The sequence below is a fragment of the Rhinolophus sinicus genome, linkage group LG03, assembly GCF_036562045.2.
Source record: "Rhinolophus sinicus isolate RSC01 linkage group LG03, ASM3656204v1, whole genome shotgun sequence".
Taxonomy (NCBI): Eukaryota; Metazoa; Chordata; class Mammalia; order Chiroptera; family Rhinolophidae; genus Rhinolophus; species Rhinolophus sinicus.
Window position 1 is genome coordinate 136968142 of NC_133753.1, and position 23344 is coordinate 136991485.

The following is a 23344-nucleotide window of genomic DNA, read 5'->3' on the forward strand; positions in this document are numbered from 1 at the left end:
AATGCCCGTGATGGAGTCAAAGGAAATGAAAGACTATACAAATGTGCCAGAGTTTGTATTACCTAATTTAACATTGAGAAATTCTATAATACGGTTGGTAAGTCCTTTTTCCATGTCCCACACAGACAAAAAGGGGTTGTGGAAGTATGGGGTGAGAATAAATGCTAGGCTTTTTATGGTTGATAGTTATATTCTGAAGATGTGCCAGTGATTTTTTTGATTCCTTGATTTCTTTTTTTGCCTCATCTTAGCCTGTTTTATCTCTTTTCCTCCCAAACCTCTGGAAAAGTGCGGTCAGGAACAAGGACAGATGTTACATTGTCTTGGCCTTGCTAGGGTTTCTCTGAACTGCCTGCTTCCTCCTGTTGCCCTACTGAGACACTGAACACCCAGCCTTAGGAGTTACCTTGGCTTTTTGTAGGAAAGAGGAGAGAATCACTCTTAGTGCAGATGGGCTGCAAGGAGACAAGAAGCGCAATGTGGACAAAATGAGCTAAAAGATGTTTTTCTTCCTCTAATGGCTCTTTATTAAAAGATCCTCACCTCCTAATGAGGATTAGAATCGTCACTATTAATACAGGGAACAATTGCTTTTTTTTTCCTAGTAATTCTTAGCAATCTGAGTCCAGACACCAGTCATATATTAATTTTGAAAAGCCAGTATTAATGGCACATAGTAATTGTTCGATACATATATTTGATAATCTATGTTTAAACTTTTTTTGAACGTTTGAAATCTTCTGTTCAACGTTCAGAAAGAAAAAATGCTTTTGCATTCTGATTTATTCAGAAATCTCATTTACCTTTTGCTTTATTATTTTTTATTTTTATCTTCCATTGCCCTACTTTGGCAACCATCAGCTTGTTCTCTATATCTATGGGTTTATTTCTGTTTTGTTTATTCATTTGATTTTTTAGATTACACATATAAGTGAGATCATATAGTATTTGTCTTTCTCGGTCTGACTTATTTCACTTAGCGTAATACCCTCTAGGTCCATCCATGTTAGCGTAAATGACAAGATTTTATTCTCTTTTATTGCTGAATAATATTCCATTGCATATGTACCACATCTTCTTTATCCATTCGTCTACTGATAGACATCTAGGTTGCTTCCATATCTTGGCTATTGCTAGTAATTCTGCAGTGGACATAGAAGTACGTATATCTTTTTGAATTAGTGTTTTTGTTTTCTTTGGATAAATACCCAGAAGTGGAACTGCTGGACCATATGGCAGCTCTATTTTTAATTTTTGAGGAATCTCCATATTGATTGTAAGTGAGTGGCTACATTGATTTACAATCTCACCAACTGTGTAGGAGGGTTAACTTGTCTCCACTTCCTCGCCAACACTGTCCTTTGTTGATTTATTGATGATAGCCACTCTGATAGGTATGAGGTGACATCTCATTGTGGTTTTAATTGTAATCTGCATTTCCCTGATGATTAGTGATGTTGAACATCTTTTCATCTCTTGGCCATCTGTATGTCCTCTTGGGAGAAATGTCTATTCAGGTCCTCTGCCCACTTTTTTGATTGGATTGTTTGAGTTTTGGTGTTAAATTGTATGACTTCTTTATATATTTTGGATATTAACCCTTTATCAGATGTATCATTGGCAAATATCTTCTCCCATTCTGTAGGTTGTCTTTTTGATTTTGTTGATTGTTTCCTTTGCTTTACAAAAACTTTTTAGTAGTCCCATTTATTTTTTCTTTTGTTTCCCTTGCTTGAAGAGATAGATCCAAAAAGATATCGCTAAGAGTGATCTCAAAGAGTTTATTGCCTATGTTTTCTTCTAGGAGTTTTATGGTTTCAAGCAAAACATTTAAAAATTTTTAATCCCTTTTGAATTCATTTTTGGTGTAAGAAAGTGGTCCAATTTCTTTTTTTTTTTTTTTTTTCATGTATCTGTCCAGTCCTGTCAAAACCACTTATTGAAGAGACTGTCTTTACCCCATTGTATATATCCTTGCTTCCTTTGTCATAGATTAATGACCACATAAGCGACAATTTATTTCTGGGCTCTCTATTCTAGTCCATTGATGTATACATTTGTTTTTATGCCAATACCATACTGTTTTGATTATTCTAGCTTTGTAGCATATTTTGCTATCAGGGAGCATGGTATATTACTTTAGGTAATAAAGGTATTTTAACAATATTAATCCTTCCAATCCATGAGCTGGTATATCCTTCCATTTATTTGTATCTTGTTCAATTTCTTTCTTCATGGTCTTATAGTTTTCAGAGTACACGCTTGCTTTTTTTTTTTTTTTTTTTCAACATTAGGGTCTCCTTGATTAGCTTACTCATAAGTTAGATTCTTAAAGAACACACAATAGGGAAAGAGACTATTTTTGTCCTGCTAGGATCCATAAAACTAATGCAGTTTCTTCCTTTGTCTCTCTTCTCTATGATTCCCCATCCTGTGTTCTGGTGCTCTGGTTGTTAGGGCATATCAATAACCATAGATATTCATGAGATATGTTGTATCGGTTCTGAGTGCTATATTTTAAGAAAGCTATGGATGTACTAATTGGATGGATATGGTGAGTAGATGATGTCCACCATGGAGAATACCAGAAGTCACACTTTGTAACTGGTGCTTGAAGCAACTAGTGATGTTGAACCTAGAGAACAAAAAGGCATGACAGATATCTTGATTATTTATAGGATTATGATCTAGAAAGTGTATTCTATGCAACATCCAGCCTACAACTAACACCAATACATGGACATTACAAGGAAGTTTATTCTGGGTAACAACAGGATTCTAACACCATTGAATGGACATTACAAGGGGGAATATATATGCTCAACAGATTAAAAGCAATTACATTTGGTGATGTTTAGCAATGGAATCATCTGAGTCCCATTCATGAGGCCAGAAAACACCAAGTCAAATGAATGTCCTCAGAAAAGGCAACCATATAGGAAGGTCCAAGAGAAGAGACTGTGGTCAGACCAAATACAAAGATAGTTAATGACTGCGCAGCCAGAATACAAAGAGTCTTTCTATTAATAGAAGTTCCAAGTACTTCTACCTTATGTGCCTCAGAAAGTTGTTAGTGACAACCCAGGTTGGAATCTGAATACATTTTCCTTGAAGGCACTTGGTTTTATACAGTGGTTCTAGAGAACATTTACTGATACAAATATTTAAGAAGATTTATGTTAAATGAGTTGGAAAACCAGTGTCCACTATTCATTAATTCAGCACGTATGTATTTAGTGAACACCTATTATGCTTCAAACACTGTTGTAGACTCTGGGGATAACACAGTGAACAAAAGGAAGAAGGCCCTACCCGTAAGAGCTTATATTCTAAGAACTAGCTCACTTTTACAACTAAATGTGTAAAGAATTAATATGGGTTCTAGCCAAAACTAATTTTCCCTTTTTCATGTGTTGAAGTCTGTTAAATTTGCCTTAATTCACTTCCTGAATAAACAATTAACTTTTTTTCTTTAATTAGGGTGACATTGGTTAGTAAAACAATTAACTTTTAAAATGCATTTTATAGAATAATCCTAGCCATCGATTACACTTTGTTTTATCTTTATATATATATTGTATAAATTTCAAACGTTAGAAGAAAAACATTATCCTTTCGTGGAAACCTTTCCACTTTTCTGGTGAAAGAAAAGATATGGCTCATGCTTCCTGCATGGACCTATTTGAGATTTTCCTTCTTCAGGAACTTGAATCTATAGTTACCATGTAATTCTTTCCAAAATTCATTTCTTGGGTTACTAAACCATTATTTATGCTTTTTGGTGTCCATCTGAATTATGAATATCAAAGAATTCTGTAAAACATGCAATTTTCAAATTTTAATGTCACATTTAAAAAAAAACCCACAACTCTCATGGTCTAAAGTCACTTTAAATATTGGAGAAAGTATGTTAGAGGTGATGAGGTCTATAAAACTCTGTTTAGAAGTGAAAACAATGAGGCGGAGGACTTTCTAAGGCTCAGAACCTGGCTTCCGGCCCTTACGCAGGGGTCTCTCCACCGCTTCACACAGTTTTGTTTTCTCTTCCATTTGAATGGGCTGTAGACTTGGCTGAGGCTTATTAGGAAGGCTGCATGCGCCTGGCCCGTGCTGCTTGCCTGACACAAGTGTTCTTAGGATAAAGCCCCTAATTCTTCTGATCTATCAAATACACGGCGTTTGTGTCGCCCCCACCAGCTGGCTCGAACTCCCCGTTATACTGTGGTTCAGCTACATCTTAGCAGGCGGATGACTTTCTAGTTTTGAGCGTTAAAATATGCATTCACTGAACAGCTTAGTCGATAATTAGTTAACTTTCTACGATTTGTAAGGTATTGGTAGCATTAACACAATAATATCTTGGGGGCGCTTACTGGGTAGTAAGCAGTGTGGTAAGTCCTTGAAATGTTTCAGCTATTTAATTCTCACCGCTGCTCAGATACTCTCATCATCCCCATTAGACAGAGGAAGTAAAGGGAAGATATGTGTGGGTGGGTTCTAGGGCTAGTTAGCATCAGGAGTAAAATCCAGCTCTTAATTACCATCTGACTTACTATTACCTTAATTTGGCAGCAGCTGCCACAGACCCAGAGAATTTAGATGGCCTGTCCACGATTGTAAGAGTGGTGAGGGATGAGGGCGAGTCAAACATTATATTCAGTGCTAGTTATTTTACAATGCAGATGCTCTTAGAGTGGCTCCTGCCAGCTTAGGTGAGTTCTGAACCTAATATTTGTCTTACAATTTTAAAAAATCATGTTTATACTTAGAGAAGTATGTAGTTTTAAAAGATAATAGAAATAGACATTTTAAAATTTCCTTTGGTAAAATTATTATTTTTTTAAATAGCTGTTTGATTTCTATGGTAATGCTGAATGTTAAGCCAACCTTTTTTTATAAATGTTGGTAGCAGTGCTTTTTATTCATAATGTGAAACCTTTGAGGCTGCCTGGTGCAGCTTTGGTATTTTCTTCTGCCTGTTATGCTTGTTACATTGTGTGATCGAAGTGAGATTTAAAACATCCCTGATAATAAATAGTGATTCATTCTTCATCACTAAGGCAGATAGACTGGCTATTTCTGACAATGTAGTGAAGCTCATTTGGCTGCCCTTTTTTTTTTTACTTTATTTTGTGCAAACTAACAGTTTCACTGAAGGAGAAAAATTAAAATTGCCTCATTGACAATGTAATGATACCAGTTTTCCTTTATAGAAATTAAACAAAGTAAAAATCTTAATTGTAACTTTCTAGGGATCAGTTGTGCTTTTAGAAAAATGCCTAGCAATTTCTCAAGTCTTTGTTTTCCAGATAAATCTGTCCCTTCTGAAGCATTTAGTCTTGGGGTTTTTGAAGTGGAGTACGGATAAGAGAGTCCATTTAATGAAATTTAGAGTTGACTCATCTTTTTTTTTCTCTCTCTCTTCTCTCTCCTCCAGCTCTTTCTCTTTGTTGTCTGGAACTTTGAGCTCTACATGATACCACTGGTTTTGTTGTTACTACTGACATGGAACTACTTCTTGATAATATCAGGGAAAGATAACAGGCAACGTGATACCGTAAGTCTCTATTTTCTTACTTGTCTGTGTTTTTGTTCTTATGCCTAGTCCCTCTGACAAGATCAACATTGAATTTGGTTTTACAAACCAGAAATTCAGTCCATAAATGCTCAAGTTTGGAGAAAAGTTTTATCAGTTCAAAACTAACGCTTTGGTCCTAACACAATAGAAAGTATTCACTATTTCTAACATTACTCTTCTTGGTAGGAACTAAAGTCAAGAACACACCAATGTATGACCTATGTTTTTTAATTATAAGTGGGTTATTCCAAATGATTATTTCTTTTATTCGCCTTGTTTTTGTATCTTAATGAATCCTGAATTAAGACATAATATCACAAAATTATTAATGATCACACGAAACAAAATTTATTTAAATCATTTCTTTGTGTCTGTCATGAAGGAAAGATTGGCAATGGCTGTTGGCCTAGAAAAGTACATAAAGTACCTTAATTCAATTCAGTGAATACCGAGCAATAGCAAATATCCTTCTCTATGGCAGGGGTGTATTAGGAAACCTGCTCAAGGATAAAGAGCATTCATGTAACCTAGGGAAAGTTATACTGAACCCACCTACCCTCTCTAACATTTTGGAAAGTTTTCAGGATGTGTGAGACCACCTTCTGTCTTTCAAAAAGAGTTTTTGATTGAGAAACAGACAGTAGCCACATTACAATCACATTTGTTCTCCTGCCAACCTTCATTCCCCTTAGATTATCTCAGTTGTGATACCCTTAGCAAACATACAACTTCAGAAAGATTTCTCATATATGAATAAATGGGAGGGGGTGTGTCTTCTCCAAATAGGACATTGGCAATTTGATAACTCGACAGACAGCTGTTGACAAGAATTTAAAGGTTTGTGAAACATGAGAATCTATTTGGTAGCTATATGTCTTCATCAGATTACATAGATTTTTTTTCCTTGCCATTAAAAGTCTCACTTGATTTATAATCGAGACTTTTTGCCAACTAGTGTGCCCATAATAATGCAGAAAAGTTATTTGATCATCATACTAGTATCAAGTAATACTTTATTATAATCGTTAGCATCATAATGGTTGTATAAACATACTTGTGAAAGAAGTTCCCTTTTAAATAACACAAATACCATGACTTCAAATGGTAACACAAGCAAAATGCACTCTTCAGAATAATTTTCCTTATCACCACTACCTGATGCACTACCACCAAGTACATGGCAGAGATGCCAACAACGCACCTGTCTGTTTTTCACTAGATTATAATTTGAGGGAGAGGACTGTGTATATCTTCGCACTTGCCTCTGTGTCATGTGTTTTGCCAACTAGAGGTGTTCAAAATACTTTTCATAAAGTTTAACAGATTGCTTTTCATAAAGTTTAAGAGATTGCTTCTAGAGATTTTAATGGTTAGGCAGCATCACTAGACAAGAAGTTATTATTATTATTGGCAAGGCTTTTATGGATTATTTTAAATTGCACATTGAGAGACAAGCCCCAAATGCCATAATAATTGGTGTCATGGGGACTCATAGGTACTTTTGTCAATTAATCCAGGATATTTTCTTTAAGAAGATAGGACTCTCAGACAATTGCTTTATTCCCCCCATTTATGTCAGGGAGATTGTCGAAAGAGAAGAATATCTACTCTCCATTCAGTTTCCTTAAGACAAGTTTGCAAGTAAGACTATTTCCAAATAGGAAAAAGTGATAATTTAGTTTTAGCTTCCTAATCCTATATGGGGGCTTATCTTCAAATTTCGTCATTGGTTTGAGTATTTTTAGTAAAAAAATCTGAAACGAGAGACTTTCCTTGTTATCGTCTTAAGAGTATACCTGCCTTGGCTGGATAGATCCACTTCTAGAGGGGAAATAATAATATATAATTTATCCCCTTCTACGTAAAATTTCTTAAGAATTTTTATAAACCTATTGAAAAGTTACATATTATATAAATTTTCCTACCTCTTTTTTCCCAAAAAATATAACTCCAAAATAGTATTTACTGAATCTTTCCTTGTAGGCCCATCTCTAACAGACTTGCCCTTTTAGCCATGGGCAACATTTTACTCCCCATCACAGCCCAATGTGAAACCTTGTATAGTCTATCTTTCTTTCTTTATTATTAAGTTTATTGGGGTGACATTAGTTAGTAAAATTACATAGGTTTCAAGTGTTCAGTTCTGTAATACATCATCTATATATTGTATTGTGTGTTTACCATCCAGAGTCACTTCTTCCTTCCATCACCATATATTTGACCCGCTTTTCCTTTTTCTACCATCATCCCTCCCCCCTTACCCTCTGGTAACCACTAAACGGTTGTCTGCGTCTGAGTTTTGTTTCTTTGTTTGTTTGTCTTGTTCATTTGTCGCTTTCAGTTTTATATGCCACATATGAGTTTTCAACTTTTCTGTCTGACTTATTTTGCTTAACATGATAATCTCAAGATCCATCCATGTTGTCACAAATGGCAGTATTTCATCTTTTCTTATGGCTGAGTAATATTCCATTGTCTATATGTACCACATCTTCTTTATCCAGTCATCTGTTGAAGGACACTTTGGTTGTTTCCATGTCTTGGCCACTGTGCATAATGCTGCAGTGAACATTGGGGTACATATATCTTTACAGATAAATGTTTTGAGATTTTTCAGGTAAATACCCAGAAGAGGGATTGCTGGGTCATATGATAATTTTATTCTTAATTTTAATTTTTTTGAGGAAACTCCATACTCTTTTCCATAGTGCCTGTACCAATTTACATTCCCATCAGTAGTCTAATTTTCATGGAATGCCAGCTACACTCCATAATTCCCAGTAATTGCCTTGTATTTGCCCAAAACACACACATCCACATATTCTGTTTCTTGGAGGCACCAGATCAGCAATCACAGTGTTTCATTCAGCTTCTTCTTCACTGGATCAGTTGAGACCTTATGTAATTCTTAAATCCAATTTGTCTAATTATGTATTTTCTGCCATACCCAGCTGTGCATTTGAACTGGTTGCTCCTTTTGAAAAGGGACCTGGATTATACCTTGCTGGTTACAGATTTTATATACACATATACATATACATATATGCATATATATTCACACATACACACATCATATGTATGTGAATTAAGGGCAAGCGTAAGGTTTGCCGTGCTGTGCCTAAGTGACTCTACCGAGCAGTGCACAGCACTGGAAGAATAGTGTTTTGTCCTAAGTCCTTATTGGTATCAAAAAACAATGCAGAATTTTTTCAGCATGTGTAAAAAGTTTAAGGAGTGTCTAAAGTGCATTAATCACACTGTTGGCTAATGCCAAACCATGAACATTTCTGTTTTGGGTGTGTGTTGGCGGGAAAGAGAGAGAATGTGAATGAATTTTCTGTCACAAAAACAAAATCTGTACATTCAGCTGAGAAAATTCAATTAGGATGAAAATTATAAAACACACACACACACACACACACACACACACACACACATATCAAAATGACCTTCAAGTTTGTATAGCAAAGTAAGAAAATATTTCTATTACATGAGAAGTTAAAAGAGAAAAAAGAAACACTGTGAAAGATGAAAAGTACATAGATGGGTAAAAATTCTGTGTTCAACGTATTGGTTGATAGTTGAAATTAATACTGAAATAGGAAAGGATTTCTTAGTTATTTCTTAGTGTGTTTACTGTTTGTTAAGACCATTTCCCTTTTTGGAGACTTAAGATCACAGGAGCCGAAACCCCCTACCTTTTCCCCACCACGGTGCCTGTTCCAGTTAATGAGAAAAATGAGATGTAATCCTTGCCAAGCGAGTTGTGCTGCCGTTAACGAGCTGAACCCATTGAGAGGATAAGGAAACAGCCCTTCCTGAGGCTAATGCTGTAGATGAGAAAGAGACAGGGTTAGAAATGGTATTTCACGTCTGCTGATTCCCATTTGGACTTGTTAAAAATAAACAGTCCTAGCTCTGAATCCACCTATTCTCGGATCATGACATTAAAATTTCTAGCATGAGAATTATTAGGCTTTTTCAGAGAAAACTATTTAATACATGCTGCATTCAGAAAAGTCTCTGACATGAAGGGGATGTAAAGATAGGAATGTCTCTCGGTTTGAGCTGTCACCCCAAAACCTGGGGAAAAATCCACACACCCGCCCCTGTACTGCCCATGAGGTTTATACCAACTATTCACATCATAGTTGCTGTGCACTGAAATTTTGTAAGTTGAAGAGGAGATGCCAGGAAGTGGCCTTTACTTACTACTGAATCCTCATTACCCCTGCACACCATCCTAAGCATTTTATTTCATGTCAGTCAGTCCTCCGAGAGAGGAGCTGATTGTGTCAGCCCAGATGATGCGTTCGGGCCTAAGTCAGGTGACCCGCGGTCTCTTCCTCTGTGACAAGGGGACATACTCATGTGAAATAAGCATGGCCACAAGAGCCCTTCCTTGAGAGAGGAGAAGCAAGCCTCAGAGAATGAAAGAGAGGGCTTGGCCAAGCAGACCAGGGGTCTATTGTACTCTGTGAGACAGGTATCATTATTAGTACTTTATAGCTAAGCAAACAGGGCAGAGAGGTCAAATAGCTTACCCAAAGGAACACAGTTAGAAAACACACACACACACACACACACACACACACACACACACAGAGAGAGAGAGAGAGAGAGAGAGAGAGAGAGAGAGAAAGTGGCAGAGCGAGTATTAGAGTCTGTCAATCTGTCTGAAGTTTGTACTGTACGAGTTACCACCAGTCAGTCACATGTCTTTGTAGGGCTGTATTTTGGTACATCATGTCTCCCTGGGCACCTTTAGATTCTCCCTTGAGTTGCGGAAAAGCCAGTAGCACTAACTCTATCTTTCAGCAGACAGATTAAAGGAAAACAGTTTTCCCCCCATTTCACCCCCCATATCCTCCTTACTTCTCATTCAGGGAAACGGAGCAGATATTTATTAGGCAACTTCTGTGTATCAGGTATTTTGCTAAGCCCTTTAGAGACATCATCTCTTCATTCTTTACAATAAGTACATCAAGTACATTATTCTACATGGTTTTATTCTCATTTTACAATGCAGAAATTCAAATCAAAGAGGATAAATAATGAGCTCCGTAGAGTAAGTGGGCTGTGAAGCCAGCTCTGTCCTGTTCTAAAACCCCAGGTTATTTTCATGCTATATGCTTAGGCATGCCTTTCCCAAGGAATCACTTTCTAAGTGTCCAGGTCCTGACATGGAATGCCAGATAACCCCAAATTCCTTCTGATGAGATACCCAGTGACCTCTCAGGAACTAATGCTGGTCACCTGTTTGATCCCAGGGGACTCCATTAATTTTGAAAACATTCATGACCTGGAGGACTACCGTTCATCCACCCAGGTGAATGTGGGAGGAGTAAATTAAAGCTGAGAATCCTTCACTTTAGTAAAGAAAGTCTTTGAATATCTTTGACGTGCAAAAATTTTTCAACAGTGTTTTTTAATTGCACTTGAAAAGAACATTCACTTTTACTGTCATGATATTCCTCCCACATAACAATCTCAGTTGCCTAATCAATGGAGACATTAAAAGACTGAAGAGTAGGATAGATCAATGAAATCATTCTCTGACTCAGGATCTGACTGTGACACAAATTGAGCCAAAGACAGCTTGCTAAAATGCTTTAGTAAGTACTGAAATGTTATGTTAGCTCCCTCAAATGGCAAAGCCCTTGATGCTTCTTGTCCTTTTTTGAGTATTGTTTCTTGTTGAGTCTGTTCCAATTAGGCCCAGAGCACTTATCTCTAGAAATAAAGCTCGTAAGGCGAGAATTTTCTTCTCCTTTTTAAATAATTTATTGGGGTAACATTGGTTAATAACATATATGTTTCAGGTGTACATTTCTATAATACAACATCTGTGTGCTGTGTTGTATGCTCACTACCCAAAGTCTGTAGTTTCCTTCTCTCAACATATATTTGACCCTTTTAGCCTCTCGCCCCACCTCTTCCTCTCTGATAAGCACCATACTTTTGTCTGTCTATGAGTTTGTTGATTTTGTTTGTTCATTTGTTGCTTTCTGTTTTATATCCCACACAGGGACGAAATCATATGGTTCTTATCTTTTTCTGTCTGACTTATTTCACTTAGCATGATACTCTCAAGATCCATCCATGTTGCTGCAAACAGCAATTTTCCATCATATTTTATGACTTAATAGTATTTAATTGTATACTCGTATATGTACCACATCTTCTTTATCCAGTCATCCATCAAAGGACACTTTGGTTGTTTCCATATCTTGGCTATTGTGAATAATGCTGCAGTAAACATAGGGGTGAATGTATATCTTTACAAATAAGTGTTTTCAAATCTTTCAGTTAGATCCCCAGAAGAGAAATTGCTGGGTCATATGATAGCTCTATTTTTAATTTTGTTAGGAACTTCTTCTATACTGTTTTCCGTAGAGACTGCATCAATTTACATTTCCGCCATCAATGTACAAGGGTTCCCTTTTCTCCACATCCTCTCCCACACGTATGTCTTGTCTTATTAGTAGTAACCATTCTAACAGTTGTGAGGTGGTGTCTCACAGTGGTTTTGATTTGCATTTCCCTAATAGCTAGTGAGGTTGAGCATCTTGTCATATATTTGTTGGCCATCTGTATGTCTTCTTGGGAGGAATGTCTGCCCATTTTTAAATTGGACTGTTTGGAGTTATTTTTTGTTGTTGAATTGTATGAGTTCCGGGTATAATTTGGCTATTAGCTCCTTATCAGAACTATTGTTTGCAAGTATCTTCTCCCATTAGCTTGGTTGCCTTTTTGTTTTGTCGATGGTTTCTTTTGCTGTGCAGAAGCTTTTCAATTTGATGTAGTCCCATTCATTTATTTTTGCTTTTACTTTCCTTGTGGTTGGTCAAGTTCACAAAAACCCCTCTGCTACCAAAGTTCATGATTTTAATGCCTATGTTTTCTTCTATGTATTTTATTGTTTTTTTATAATATATTCAAATCTTTAACCCATTTTGAGTTAATTTGAGTTAATTTTTGTTTGTTTTCAGATAGCAGTCATTTCATTCTTTCACATGTGGCTTTCCAATTTTTCCATCTGTATTTGTTGAAGAGGCTTTCCTTTCTCCATTGTATGCTTTTGGCTCTTTAGTCAAAAATTAGTTGTCTGGGTTTATGTCTAGGCTCTTGGTTCTGTTACATTGATTTGTGTCTGTTTTTCTGAATACAATACTGTTTTGATTATTGTTGCTTTGTAATATAATTTGAAGTCAGGGAGTGTGATACCTATGGCTTTGTTCTTTTTTTCTCAGGATTGCATCAGCTATTTGGGATCTTTTGGGGTTCCACACAAGATTAAGGATTTTTTTTCCCTATTTCTTAAAAAAATACTATTGGGATTTTGATGTTGATTGCATTAAATTTGTATATTGCTTTAGGTAATAGGCCATTATAACTATGTTAATTCTTCCAATCCATGAACACAGAATATCTTTCCATTTCTTTGTGTCTTCTTCAATTTCTTTCAACAATGTCTTGTAGTTTTCAGTGTATAGGTGCTTCACTTCTTTTGTTAAGTTTATTCCTGGGTATTTTATTGTTTTGTTTGAAATTACAAATGGGATTGTTTTCTTTATTTGTTTTTGTAATATTTCATTGTTAGTATATAGGTATGCAACAGATTTTTGTACATTGATTTTATATCCTCTGATTTTACTGTATTTGTTTATTGCTTCTAATAGTATTTTTGGTGAAGTCTTTAGGGTTTATATGTATAGAATACTGTCATCTGCAAATAGTGACAGTTTTACTTCTTAATTCCCATTTTGGATGCTTTTTATTTCAGCTCTTGCTTGACTGTTTTGGCTAGGATTTCCAGTACTATGCTGAATAACCGTGGCAACAGTGGGCATCCTTGTCTTGTACCCGATCTTAAAAGAAAAGCTTTCAGTTTTTAACCATTGAGTATTACATTAGCTGAGGGTTTGTCATATATGGCCTTTATTATGTTAAGGTACTTTCCATCTATACCCATGTTATTGAGTGGTTTAATCATAAATGTGTGTTGTATCTTGCCAAATGCTTTTCTACATTGATGCACATAAGCATATAATTTTTATCTTTCATTTTGTTAATGTGGTGTATCACATTAATTGATTTGCATATGTTGACCCATCCTTGCATCCCTGGAATAAACCCTACTTGATCATGATGTATTATCTTTCTAAGGTATTGTATTCAATTTGCTAGTATTTTGTTAAGGAATTTTGCATCTGTGTTGATCAGAGATACTGGCCTGCAATTTTCTTTTTGTGTTGTCGTTGCCTGGTTTAGGTATCAGGGTAACGTTGGCCACAATGAGTTAGGAAGTATTCCCTCTTCAATTTTTTGGGAAGAATTTGAGAACAATAGGGATTAAACCTTTGAATATGTGGTAGAATTCACCAGTGAAGCCATCAGAACTTTTGTTTTGGGGGAAGGTTTTTGATTGCTCTTTCAATTTCTCCTTACTGTTTATCAATCGATTAGATTTTTCAGTTCTTCATGGTTCAGCCTAGGAAGGTTATATATTTCTAAGACTTTGTCCATTTCTTCCAGGTTATAATTGGGTTGTGTATAGCCTTTCATAGTATTCTTGTATAGTCCTTTGTATTTCTGTGGTGTCTGTTGTAACTTCTCTTTCATTTCTGATTTTATTTGAGTCTTTTTTTGTTCCCTCAGTGAGTCCAGCCAGAACTTTGTCAATTTTATTAATCTTTTCAAAGAACCAGCTCTTGGTGTCATTATTTTTTCTATTGTCTTTTTGTTCTCTATTTCATTTAATTCTGCTCTAATTTTTTTTAATTAAAGTTTATTGGGGTGACAATTGTTAGTGAAGTTACATAGATTTCAAGTGTACAATTCTGTATTACATCATCTATAAATCCCATTGTGTGTTCCCACCCAGAGTCTAAATTTTATTCCATGCATTCTACTAACTTTGGGCTTCATTTATTCTTCCTTTTCTAGTTCTTTAAGATAATGTGTTAGATTGTTTATTTGAAATTGTTCTTGTTTTTTGAGATAGAACTGTCATGCTAAAAACTTCCTTCTTAGTACCACTTTTGCTGCATTTCCAAAATTTTGATATGCTGTATTGTCATTTTCATTTGTTTCTATGTATCCTTTGCTCTCTTCTTTTAATATTTAGTAGCATATTGTTTAATCACCACATATCTGTGGCTTTTCCTGTTTTCTTCTTGTAGTTAATTTCCAGTTTCATACCATTGTGGTTGGATAATATGCTTGGTATGATTACAGTCTTCTTACATTTACTGAGACTAGTTTTGTGCCCCAACATATAGTGTATTCGTGAAAATGTTCCATGTGCACTTAAGAAAAGTGTGTATTCTGTTGTTTTGAGATGAGCAAATCTCCATAAATATCAACTACGTGCATTTGGTCTAATGTGTTATTTAAGGCCGATATTTCCTTCTTGACTTTGTATTTGGTTGATCTGTCCATTGCTGTCAATGGGGTATTTAGGTCCCCTACAGTCATTGTATTTTTTGTGTGTGTGTCAGTTCCTCCCTTTAGGACTGCTAGTAATCGTTTTATATATTTTGGTATTCTCAGGTTGGGTGCATATATATTGACAAGTGTTACGTCTTCTTGATGACTTGTTCCCTTTATCATTATTAAATGACCATCTTTGTCTTGTTAATCTTTTTTATCTTGAAATCTATTTTGTCAGACATAAGCACAGCTATACCCACTTTTCTCTGGATGCCATTTGCTTAGAGTATCATCTTCCAACCCTTCACTTTGAGTCTGTTTGTCTTTGTAGCTGACATGGATCTCCTGAAGGCAGCATATAGTTGTGTCTTGTTTTTTAATCCATCATGCTACTCTGTGCTTTTTAATTGATGAGTTCAGTCCATTTACATTTAGGGTGATTATTGATATGTAAGGACTCATTGCAGCCATTTGATCTTCTGTTTTCTAGTTATTCTGTATCTCCATTGTTTCTTTTCACTGTGTTTCTGTGTGCTATTTTATTTTTATGATGTTCTATGATTTATTTTCCTCCGTTTCCTCTTTTTTGTATGTTGTGTGTCTCCATTTTAGAATTTTGTTTTGTAGTTACCATTAGGTTAATGCCAAAAAAAAAAGTTTCATATGTGCAATAGTCCTTTATCTTCTGATTGCATCTTATCTCCATCCACCTGTGCTGGTTGATTCCTTTTCCCACTTCCATTTTATGTTTTTGTTGTCACAAATTAATCCCTTTTTATGATGTGCATTTGTTTCCAAATTGCAGAAGGTATAGTTTTTTTCAATTGTTTGAACCTTTAACCTTTATGTTATAATTAAGTGTTTAATATCCTATTGGAAATTCCTGCTACTGTCTGTCTGTTTGGCATCTTTCTCACTGTTTTGTATTCTTTTGTCTTTTTGTTTCAGGTGGAAGAGTCCCTTTAAACATTTCTTGTAATTCAGGTCTTCTGGTGGTAAATCCCTCAGGTTTTGTTTGTCTAGAAAAGCCTTTATTTCTCCTTCATATCTAAAGGATAACCTTGCCTGATATATTACTCTTGGTTGGTGATTTCTTTCTTTCAATATTTTGAATATTTGATTCCACTCTTTCCTAGATTATAAAGTTGCTGTTGAAAAGCTTGACGATAATCTAGTGGGGTTTCCTTTATATGTTACAGTCTTCCCCCCACCCCACTGGCTGTATTGAGAATTGTTCTTTTGTCATTAATTTTTGACAGTTTTAATATAATGTGTTAAGAAGGTCTTTTTGCATTGAGATAATTAGGTATTCTTTTAGATTCTTGGATTTGAGGGTGCACCTCTTTCCATAGGTTTGGGGAGCTCTTATTGATTATTTGTTTGAATAGGCTCTCTGTTTTCTCCCTCTTCTCCTGATACACCCATTATTCTTATATTGCTCTTTCTAATGGAGTCAGATAGTTCTCATAGACTTCTCTGATTTTTTTTTAACTCTCAATTGTTTTCTTCCACCTGAGTCATTTCTAGATTTCTGTCTTCAGGATCGCTAATTCTTTCTTTGATCTGGTCTGCTCTATTTTTAAGCTCTTTAATTCATTCTTCATCTAATTTATTGAGTTCTTCAGCTCTAGAATTACTCTTTGGTTCTCTTTTATAGTTTCAATCTCTTTGGTAACGTACTCCTTTTGTTTGTTGATTTCATTCCTAAACTCATTGAACTGCTTTTCTGAGTTTTCTTGTCTTGTTGAATTTTTCAGAACTGCAATTTTGAATTCTGTCATTTAAATCATAGTCCTCAATGTTTTTGAGTTTGTTTTCTGCAGGCTTTTCATCTTCTTTCTGAGCTACATTGTTACCTTGGTTATTGGTGATATTTGATGAATTATTTCTCTGCCTGGGAATTTGAGGAATTGAATTTTTTTTAAGTACTGTTTCTTGTCTTAATAATTTAGCACGTTGATAAGTACAGGTCTTTCTTTTGTTTTCCAATAGATGATACCATAGTGCAAGTTTTTGTTTTCTCTTAACCTGTACTACTGGGACTTCCAGGATCTCAGTGGGGGCCATATTGTGTTGGCCATTGAAAATGCCCTGTATTTCCTAAATAAGTAGGCATTCCTTCAGTCTCAGGGCACCACCCCTGTGGTGGGATGGGTCTGGTGATGGGACTCTGGGCCTGTGAGTTCCTGATGTTGCTTTACTGCAACCAAAAACCACCAGCTGTGCTATACTATCTGAAGTGTCCCAGCTGCCTCTACTTGATTCCCCGTGGATGAGTGAGGGAGAGGTGAGCAGAGGGGAGGCAGGTTCATGCATATGTGACTTTGTTCTCTCAACTGGGTTTATCTGCAATGTGTATTGGCCACTCAGGCTGGAATGTTACTTTTGCTCCTTTGTGACCTGCCAAGTGAGTGCTGTAATCCGACCCTCCACTGCTATCCAGTCAGTGGGACCATTGTGAGCATCATCCTCTCTCCCCTGCTCACTCTGTTATGCTCACCTTCAGATGTCTCCATGTGCATATGTCTCACACGTGTCTGTATGTTGAGGAATTTCTTTGTTGAATTATAGTTGTCCAACTTGGTGTAACTTTTAGGGGAGAAACCAAAAAGTCTTCTCATGCCACCATGCTGTTGATGTCACCCCAAGAATTTTCTTTGCTGCCATAAATGCTGTTGATTGGACAGTTTGGGATGGTCTACCAAATACAAGCCACAAAAGAAACATCTGATTATTTGGCCTGAGTTTCTATAAATCAAATATGTTTATTTTGTTTTCTCGGCCAGTGCTCTCATTCCAAAGAAGTCCATAGTGAAATATTTGATTAAATGAACTATTGAGTAAGTGAAATATTCTTAACAAGACCTACAAATTCTGGCCAAAGCTGAGCTGAGAGGAGACTACATATGCAAAGCATTTTTGATATACCATTATATCCCTCGTACTTCCACTGGGGGCTTTATCATTGACAGAAAGTAGAATAGACCACAGCCTCCTATTTGCATCTCAGTACCAAAAAAGACCACATACTTGCTTTTAACAGAAGCAGCACTGAGTCATACAGCCTGTAAACACATCTAAAAATGGATGCTCACTCTTTTCTCTTTCCTGCTTATTTCAACAGCAATTTTCTCAAATTTTTCAGAAGGTCATCAGCTTGCAAAAGATGTAAGGAGGATCATGAAAAGAACCAGACCTTTAGTTTTCCAGCACAATCACTAGCGTAGAGAAGTAGAAATTACAGCCAATCAAATATCAGTAGTAAAGTTCATCCCCTGTGATCCCTCTCAAAACTGTTCACCAACTGCTTAGCTGTGCCAACTGCTCACTGTACAGGTTGGTCTCCCCACACATTAATGACTATCACCACGTGAGTCTCTGGACATGGACCAACAGGCTTTACACATTTTTTCCCTCTTCTAGAACCACCCCCGCCCAACCATCACCTCCCTCTCAGTAGTTAACCAAGCCTTCTACTTTGCAGAATTCCCTCAAACTCCAGCCCCTAAAACCTCCTGAGTTTGTCCCCAAATAGGATTGCCCGTAACCTTATTTTTAGCAAATAAAAATGCAGATGCCCAGTTAAATTGGAATTTCATAACCAACAGATATTTATACTGAAATAGTAATCATTATTTATCTAAATTCCAATTTAATTTGACCTGTATTTTTCTGGCAACCCTACCCCAAATTACACCTTGTATTCTTACCTCAAGACCTATAGGAAGGTGATACTTCTGAAATAAAATTCTGACTCTCTCCCTCTGCTCTTTTGTCTTTCCACATCTTCAAGCATGTGTACATGACTCCTCCTGAGCGAGCAGGCCCAAGCTAAACCATAGCGTCAGCTTTATCTGCCCTGTATTCTAGCAGGATTTTATGTGTGTGTGTGTGTGTATATGTGTTGTTTTTGAGTGTGGAATGTTTAATCAGCAAAAGGTTGGGGTAAAGGACAGAAGGGAAGAGCTACCAAAATGAACCAGACTATGCCATGCTCTTTTGTCATCTCCTTCACCCTAAAACAACCATTCAACACTTAGGAGAGCATGAAACCTAGACTCGGATAGGTTATGCCACGTGCAAGAACTCACACAGCACAGTGGTACCAGAATCCAGTTCCTACTTGCTCCCAGATGGGTGTTTTCCATGTCCCCTCCAATGTACCCATTCCACACACTCCAGGAAGGCAACGACTTGGTCCATAAAACACAGTAGGAAGTGGGGAAGGAAGGAATGCTGCTTCCGTGTTTGTATAGATGGGGAAACAGAGGCCTACAATAAGGGAGTAGCTTTTGAAAAGGCAGTGACACTGAGTGGGACAGACGTGGTGGTCCAGGGAAGGGCATTGCAGCTTGCATCTTATACTTGGCGGAGCCACACGTGGTGTTCTAGCTCCACGGATGCCATGTGGGCACAGTGGATAGACAGGGCAGTCAGCCGGCCCTGGAGTAGTGTGTGGCTCCATACCATGACAGATGGCTAGAGTGCTTGCAGTCCTTGTCACAGGAGCCACACTTTGAAGGGATTGAGGTGCAGCTAATTCACAGGGATTTCGCAGCCTGTGGAGGCTGGCAAAGACATAGGTGCACTCTCTTGCAAGGGTTCAGCTGTACTGGAGTACTTCTTGAGCTACACTGTGAACTTGTAGAGGATCTTTTTAGCTTCTATAAACAGGTATTAGATTAGACGCAGAGGCGGGGATAAAGGAGAGACTTTCCACCTTGGGAGAAGGGGTAGCTTTGAGGGATGGTGGGTCTATGGACTGAGGAGAGGAGAACCTAGGGTGGCTGGGATGGTGACAGCAGTATCCGGCGTGGAGTATGTATGCAAGTAGTCGATACACTCTCTTACACCATCTACTCTTGTCTTTAAAAAATGTATTTACGAATATAATGTATATTTCTTTGTTCTCATACATATTTTGTTCTTTACAAAAATTGAATCACATTAAATGCAATATTAGTATACCTACTTTTTATGTTCAGCAACATATCTGAAGTATCCCTCAAATTATTGGATAACAACATGATTTTTAATAACTACATAGTTTTTACCATATGAATACTTCATTCTCTCTTTTTTTTTTTTTAAGATTTTTTTTTATTGGGGAAGGGGAACAGGACTTTATTGGGGAACAGTGTGTACTTCCAGGACTTTTTTTTTCCAAGTCAAGTTGTTGTCCTTTCAGTCTTAGTTGTGGAGGGTGCAGCTCAGCTCCAGGTCCAGTTGCTGTTGCTAGTTGCAAGGGGCGCAGCCCACCATCCCTTGCGGGAGTCGAACCAGTTGTGGTTGAGAGGACGCACTCCAACCAACTGAGCCATCCAGGAGCTCAGCTGCAGCTCAGCTCAAGGTACCATGTTCAATCTTAGTTTCAGGGGGCGGAGCCCACCATCCCTTGCGGGACTCGAGGAATTGAACTGGCAACCTTGTGGTTGAGAGCGCACTGGCCCATGTGGGAATCGAACTGGCAGCCTTCAGAGTTAGAAGCATGGAGCTCTAACTGCCTGAGCCACCGGGCCGGCCCGAATTCTGCATTCTTAATGAAACACTCATTTTAGAAATGTTTGTTTCAAATGTTTTTGCTATCTCAAATAATGCTGTAAAGGAAAAAATGTTAAACAAATATTTGAGCAGGTCTCTAGTTATCTCCTTTGGTGAAGTCCTTGAAGGAGAATTTCCAGGTCAGAGTATATGCCTTTTGAATGTTTTGGATAGTTAATACTAATGTGCCACCCATTAAGGTTTTAATGTTTCATACATATGTGCCTGGGTAGCACCAGCTATCTTGATCATTTCATCTGGAGAGCCATCCTTGACTTTCCTCCCACTCTCACCCTCTACTACCAGCCTACCCCTACCAACACACACGTTAAGAGGTTAAGTGAACCCATCCCTGTGAGTTCCCATATCCCCCTTACTGTATTTTAATAATCAGCTCACTATGGGTCTTCCCCACTTGCCCAAGGTTGCTCTAATTGTATTCTATTTGTGTATCTAATCCCAGCACACAGCAGAATGTCTCAGACATAGCAGCATAATAGTTGCTTAAAACATGTTTGATGATTGAGTAAATGTTTTATAATCCATTCTTTCTTTCCAAATAAAAAATTGTCTAATTTTATGCATAATTATTTCCATTCAACAAATACTTATTGAACATTTATGGGCACCGTGCTAGCTATTTTTCAAAGGTGACTAGACCTGGTCCTTGCCCATGACAGTTTGTGTTGTGAGGGAAATAACTAAATCAAATGCATGAATAGGATAAGGGTAATGGTAGAAGTCTGCATATAACATGCGGGGCATGTGGCTAAAAGACCTTTGGATCATCCCAGATGTATGTATGGGTGCCGCACGTTCAAAGACAAGGGTTTCTCTTTGGCCACGGCTCTTATTCCATCCTTCAGTCTGTCCCTTTCACTCAGTAACTCCACGTTTGCATTTAATACGTCTTCAGTTTATTGGTTATGCTTTTACTCTATTCTCAAAGTACAACTAAACTTGAAATTGAAAGGATAAAATTGTAGAATGGTAGAAGATGAGTGTTACGTGTATGTGACATGTCAATTCATATAAAGATGTAAAGATAACACTTCTATTTTTAAAAGAAAACTTGCTAAAGATTTTCCTCACTGGAATATAAACTTCTTGCTTTGTGTCTGTTAGGACTCAGGAAAGAGACTTAGAATTTAAAGTTAGAGGATGCTTATAGTTAATCTTATATGTTAGCCCCCCACCATCTTCCTGAATCCTTTCCATCTTGCTCGGATTCTCCAAAGATCCATATGAAAATGTAATGAGATAGAGATGCTCTTCATGCTTTTAGAGGATTTCTGCCCTGAAACCCAACTCCTTTTCCACCCAGTAAATTTTCTTGGCATCCTTGAAGGAAACCTTAAGATCTTGCCCCCATAAATGATTGATTTTCTCTTATTTGAGTACCAGTTGACTCTTGGAGCCCCAGAAACTCATTGGAAAATCAACTTCCTAAACTCCCCTCAAAGCCTCCTGTAGATCCAAAAACCTCACCTTCTAGATGGTCCTCCAAAGTGTCCGATCCAAGCAGTTACCCATATGTCAACCAAATGTTTTTGTTATGCCTATTCGTCCTTTAAAAGATCTGCCCCCTCAAGTTTGTCATCTCTGGAATTGAAGAATGAGACTTAGGAGAGGAGGAAAAATAAGGATACCAATAGTTTTGGTCTTAGCTCTCAAGGTAGATATGTTATCCTGCCTGTTCCTAGCGATGTCCTGTTTATTCTTTCTGAATGACTTTACATTCCCCTGTTTGTAGGTAGCCAAAACTTTAAAATTTTATTGTGAGGGAGATAGGATGTAGGGCCAACAAAGCAATTCATGGCCTCATGACTAGTTTGCATAACTAGCCTTGATCATCGTACCCTGTGTGGTGGATGGTATTGGCAGAGGGTTTCATACAATGTTTGTGCAGACTTATTGTCCCTGGTTCAGAAAGGTAACAAAAAATTGCAAGACCTCAATTAACAAATTAAAAGTAGAAACCAAATGATATGTGTTTATTTGCCTGTGGAAAATGTTTATAATTCCACTATTATTAGGAGACAATAATCCTGAGAGTTTTTTCACTCATTTTTATTTTAGTGTTGCATGAGTTAGATTTATCAAGAGCATTTAACTTTAAAGCCTTTTCACCATCCTGTACATAGAACTGGAATTGTATGTGTAGGTAACCAAACTTAAATAACATTTTCTGTCACCTGTTAATGAATATTTATTTTACCATTCAAGAAAAAGAAAACAACTATTATACCATATCACTTATTTAAAAAATAACTGAATATTCTGGTAGCATACTTAAATGAGAGAAATTCACCTAAACTACTCACCTAAATAGTTTCCAAGTGAGTTACACTCAAATGGGCAGCAGCAAAAACATCTTTAAAAGAAGTGTTAGTACTACCCCTTTCCAATTGGTAGAGGTTAAGAGCCCAAACTTGGAAATTAGAAAGATCTGGAATTAAATTCCAGACCTTCCATTTGTTAGCTATACAAATTTATTCATTCCCCTAAGTCTGTTTTCTCACCAATTAAAATGTGGTAATCCCTACCTTGTTGAGGTTTTGTGAGGATTAAAGAGACAGTTAACATACTATGTTCGGCATATAGTGAGTGCTCAATAAATGACAATTAAGCACCTAAAACAGGATAAGCCAATGTGGGTATAATGGGAGTCTAATTGTTATACCATGTTTCCCCAAAAATAAGACCTAGCTGGACCATCAGTTCTAGTGAATCTTTTGGAGCAAAAATTAATATAAGACCTGGTCTTACTTTACTATAATATAAGACCGA

The 23344-nt window shown here is 37.0% G+C and overlaps 1 protein-coding gene across 26 annotated transcripts in view; it reads left to right on the plus strand.

Moving 5' to 3' along the window:
* The window catches only part of MCTP1 (multiple C2 and transmembrane domain containing 1), a 490830-nt gene that overhangs the window by 391748 nt on the left and 75738 nt on the right, over positions 1-23344 (plus strand). For 22 of the 26 annotated variants that reach the window (XM_074328730.1, XM_074328714.1, XM_074328715.1 and 19 more), the window contains one exon: positions 5438-5557. The exons of the other annotated variants lie outside the window; for them this stretch is intronic. In XM_074328730.1, coding sequence (XP_074184831.1) covers positions 5438-5557 — 120 coding nt within the window. The remainder of the gene's footprint in view (positions 1-5437; positions 5558-23344) is intronic. 26 annotated transcript variants of the gene reach the window in all.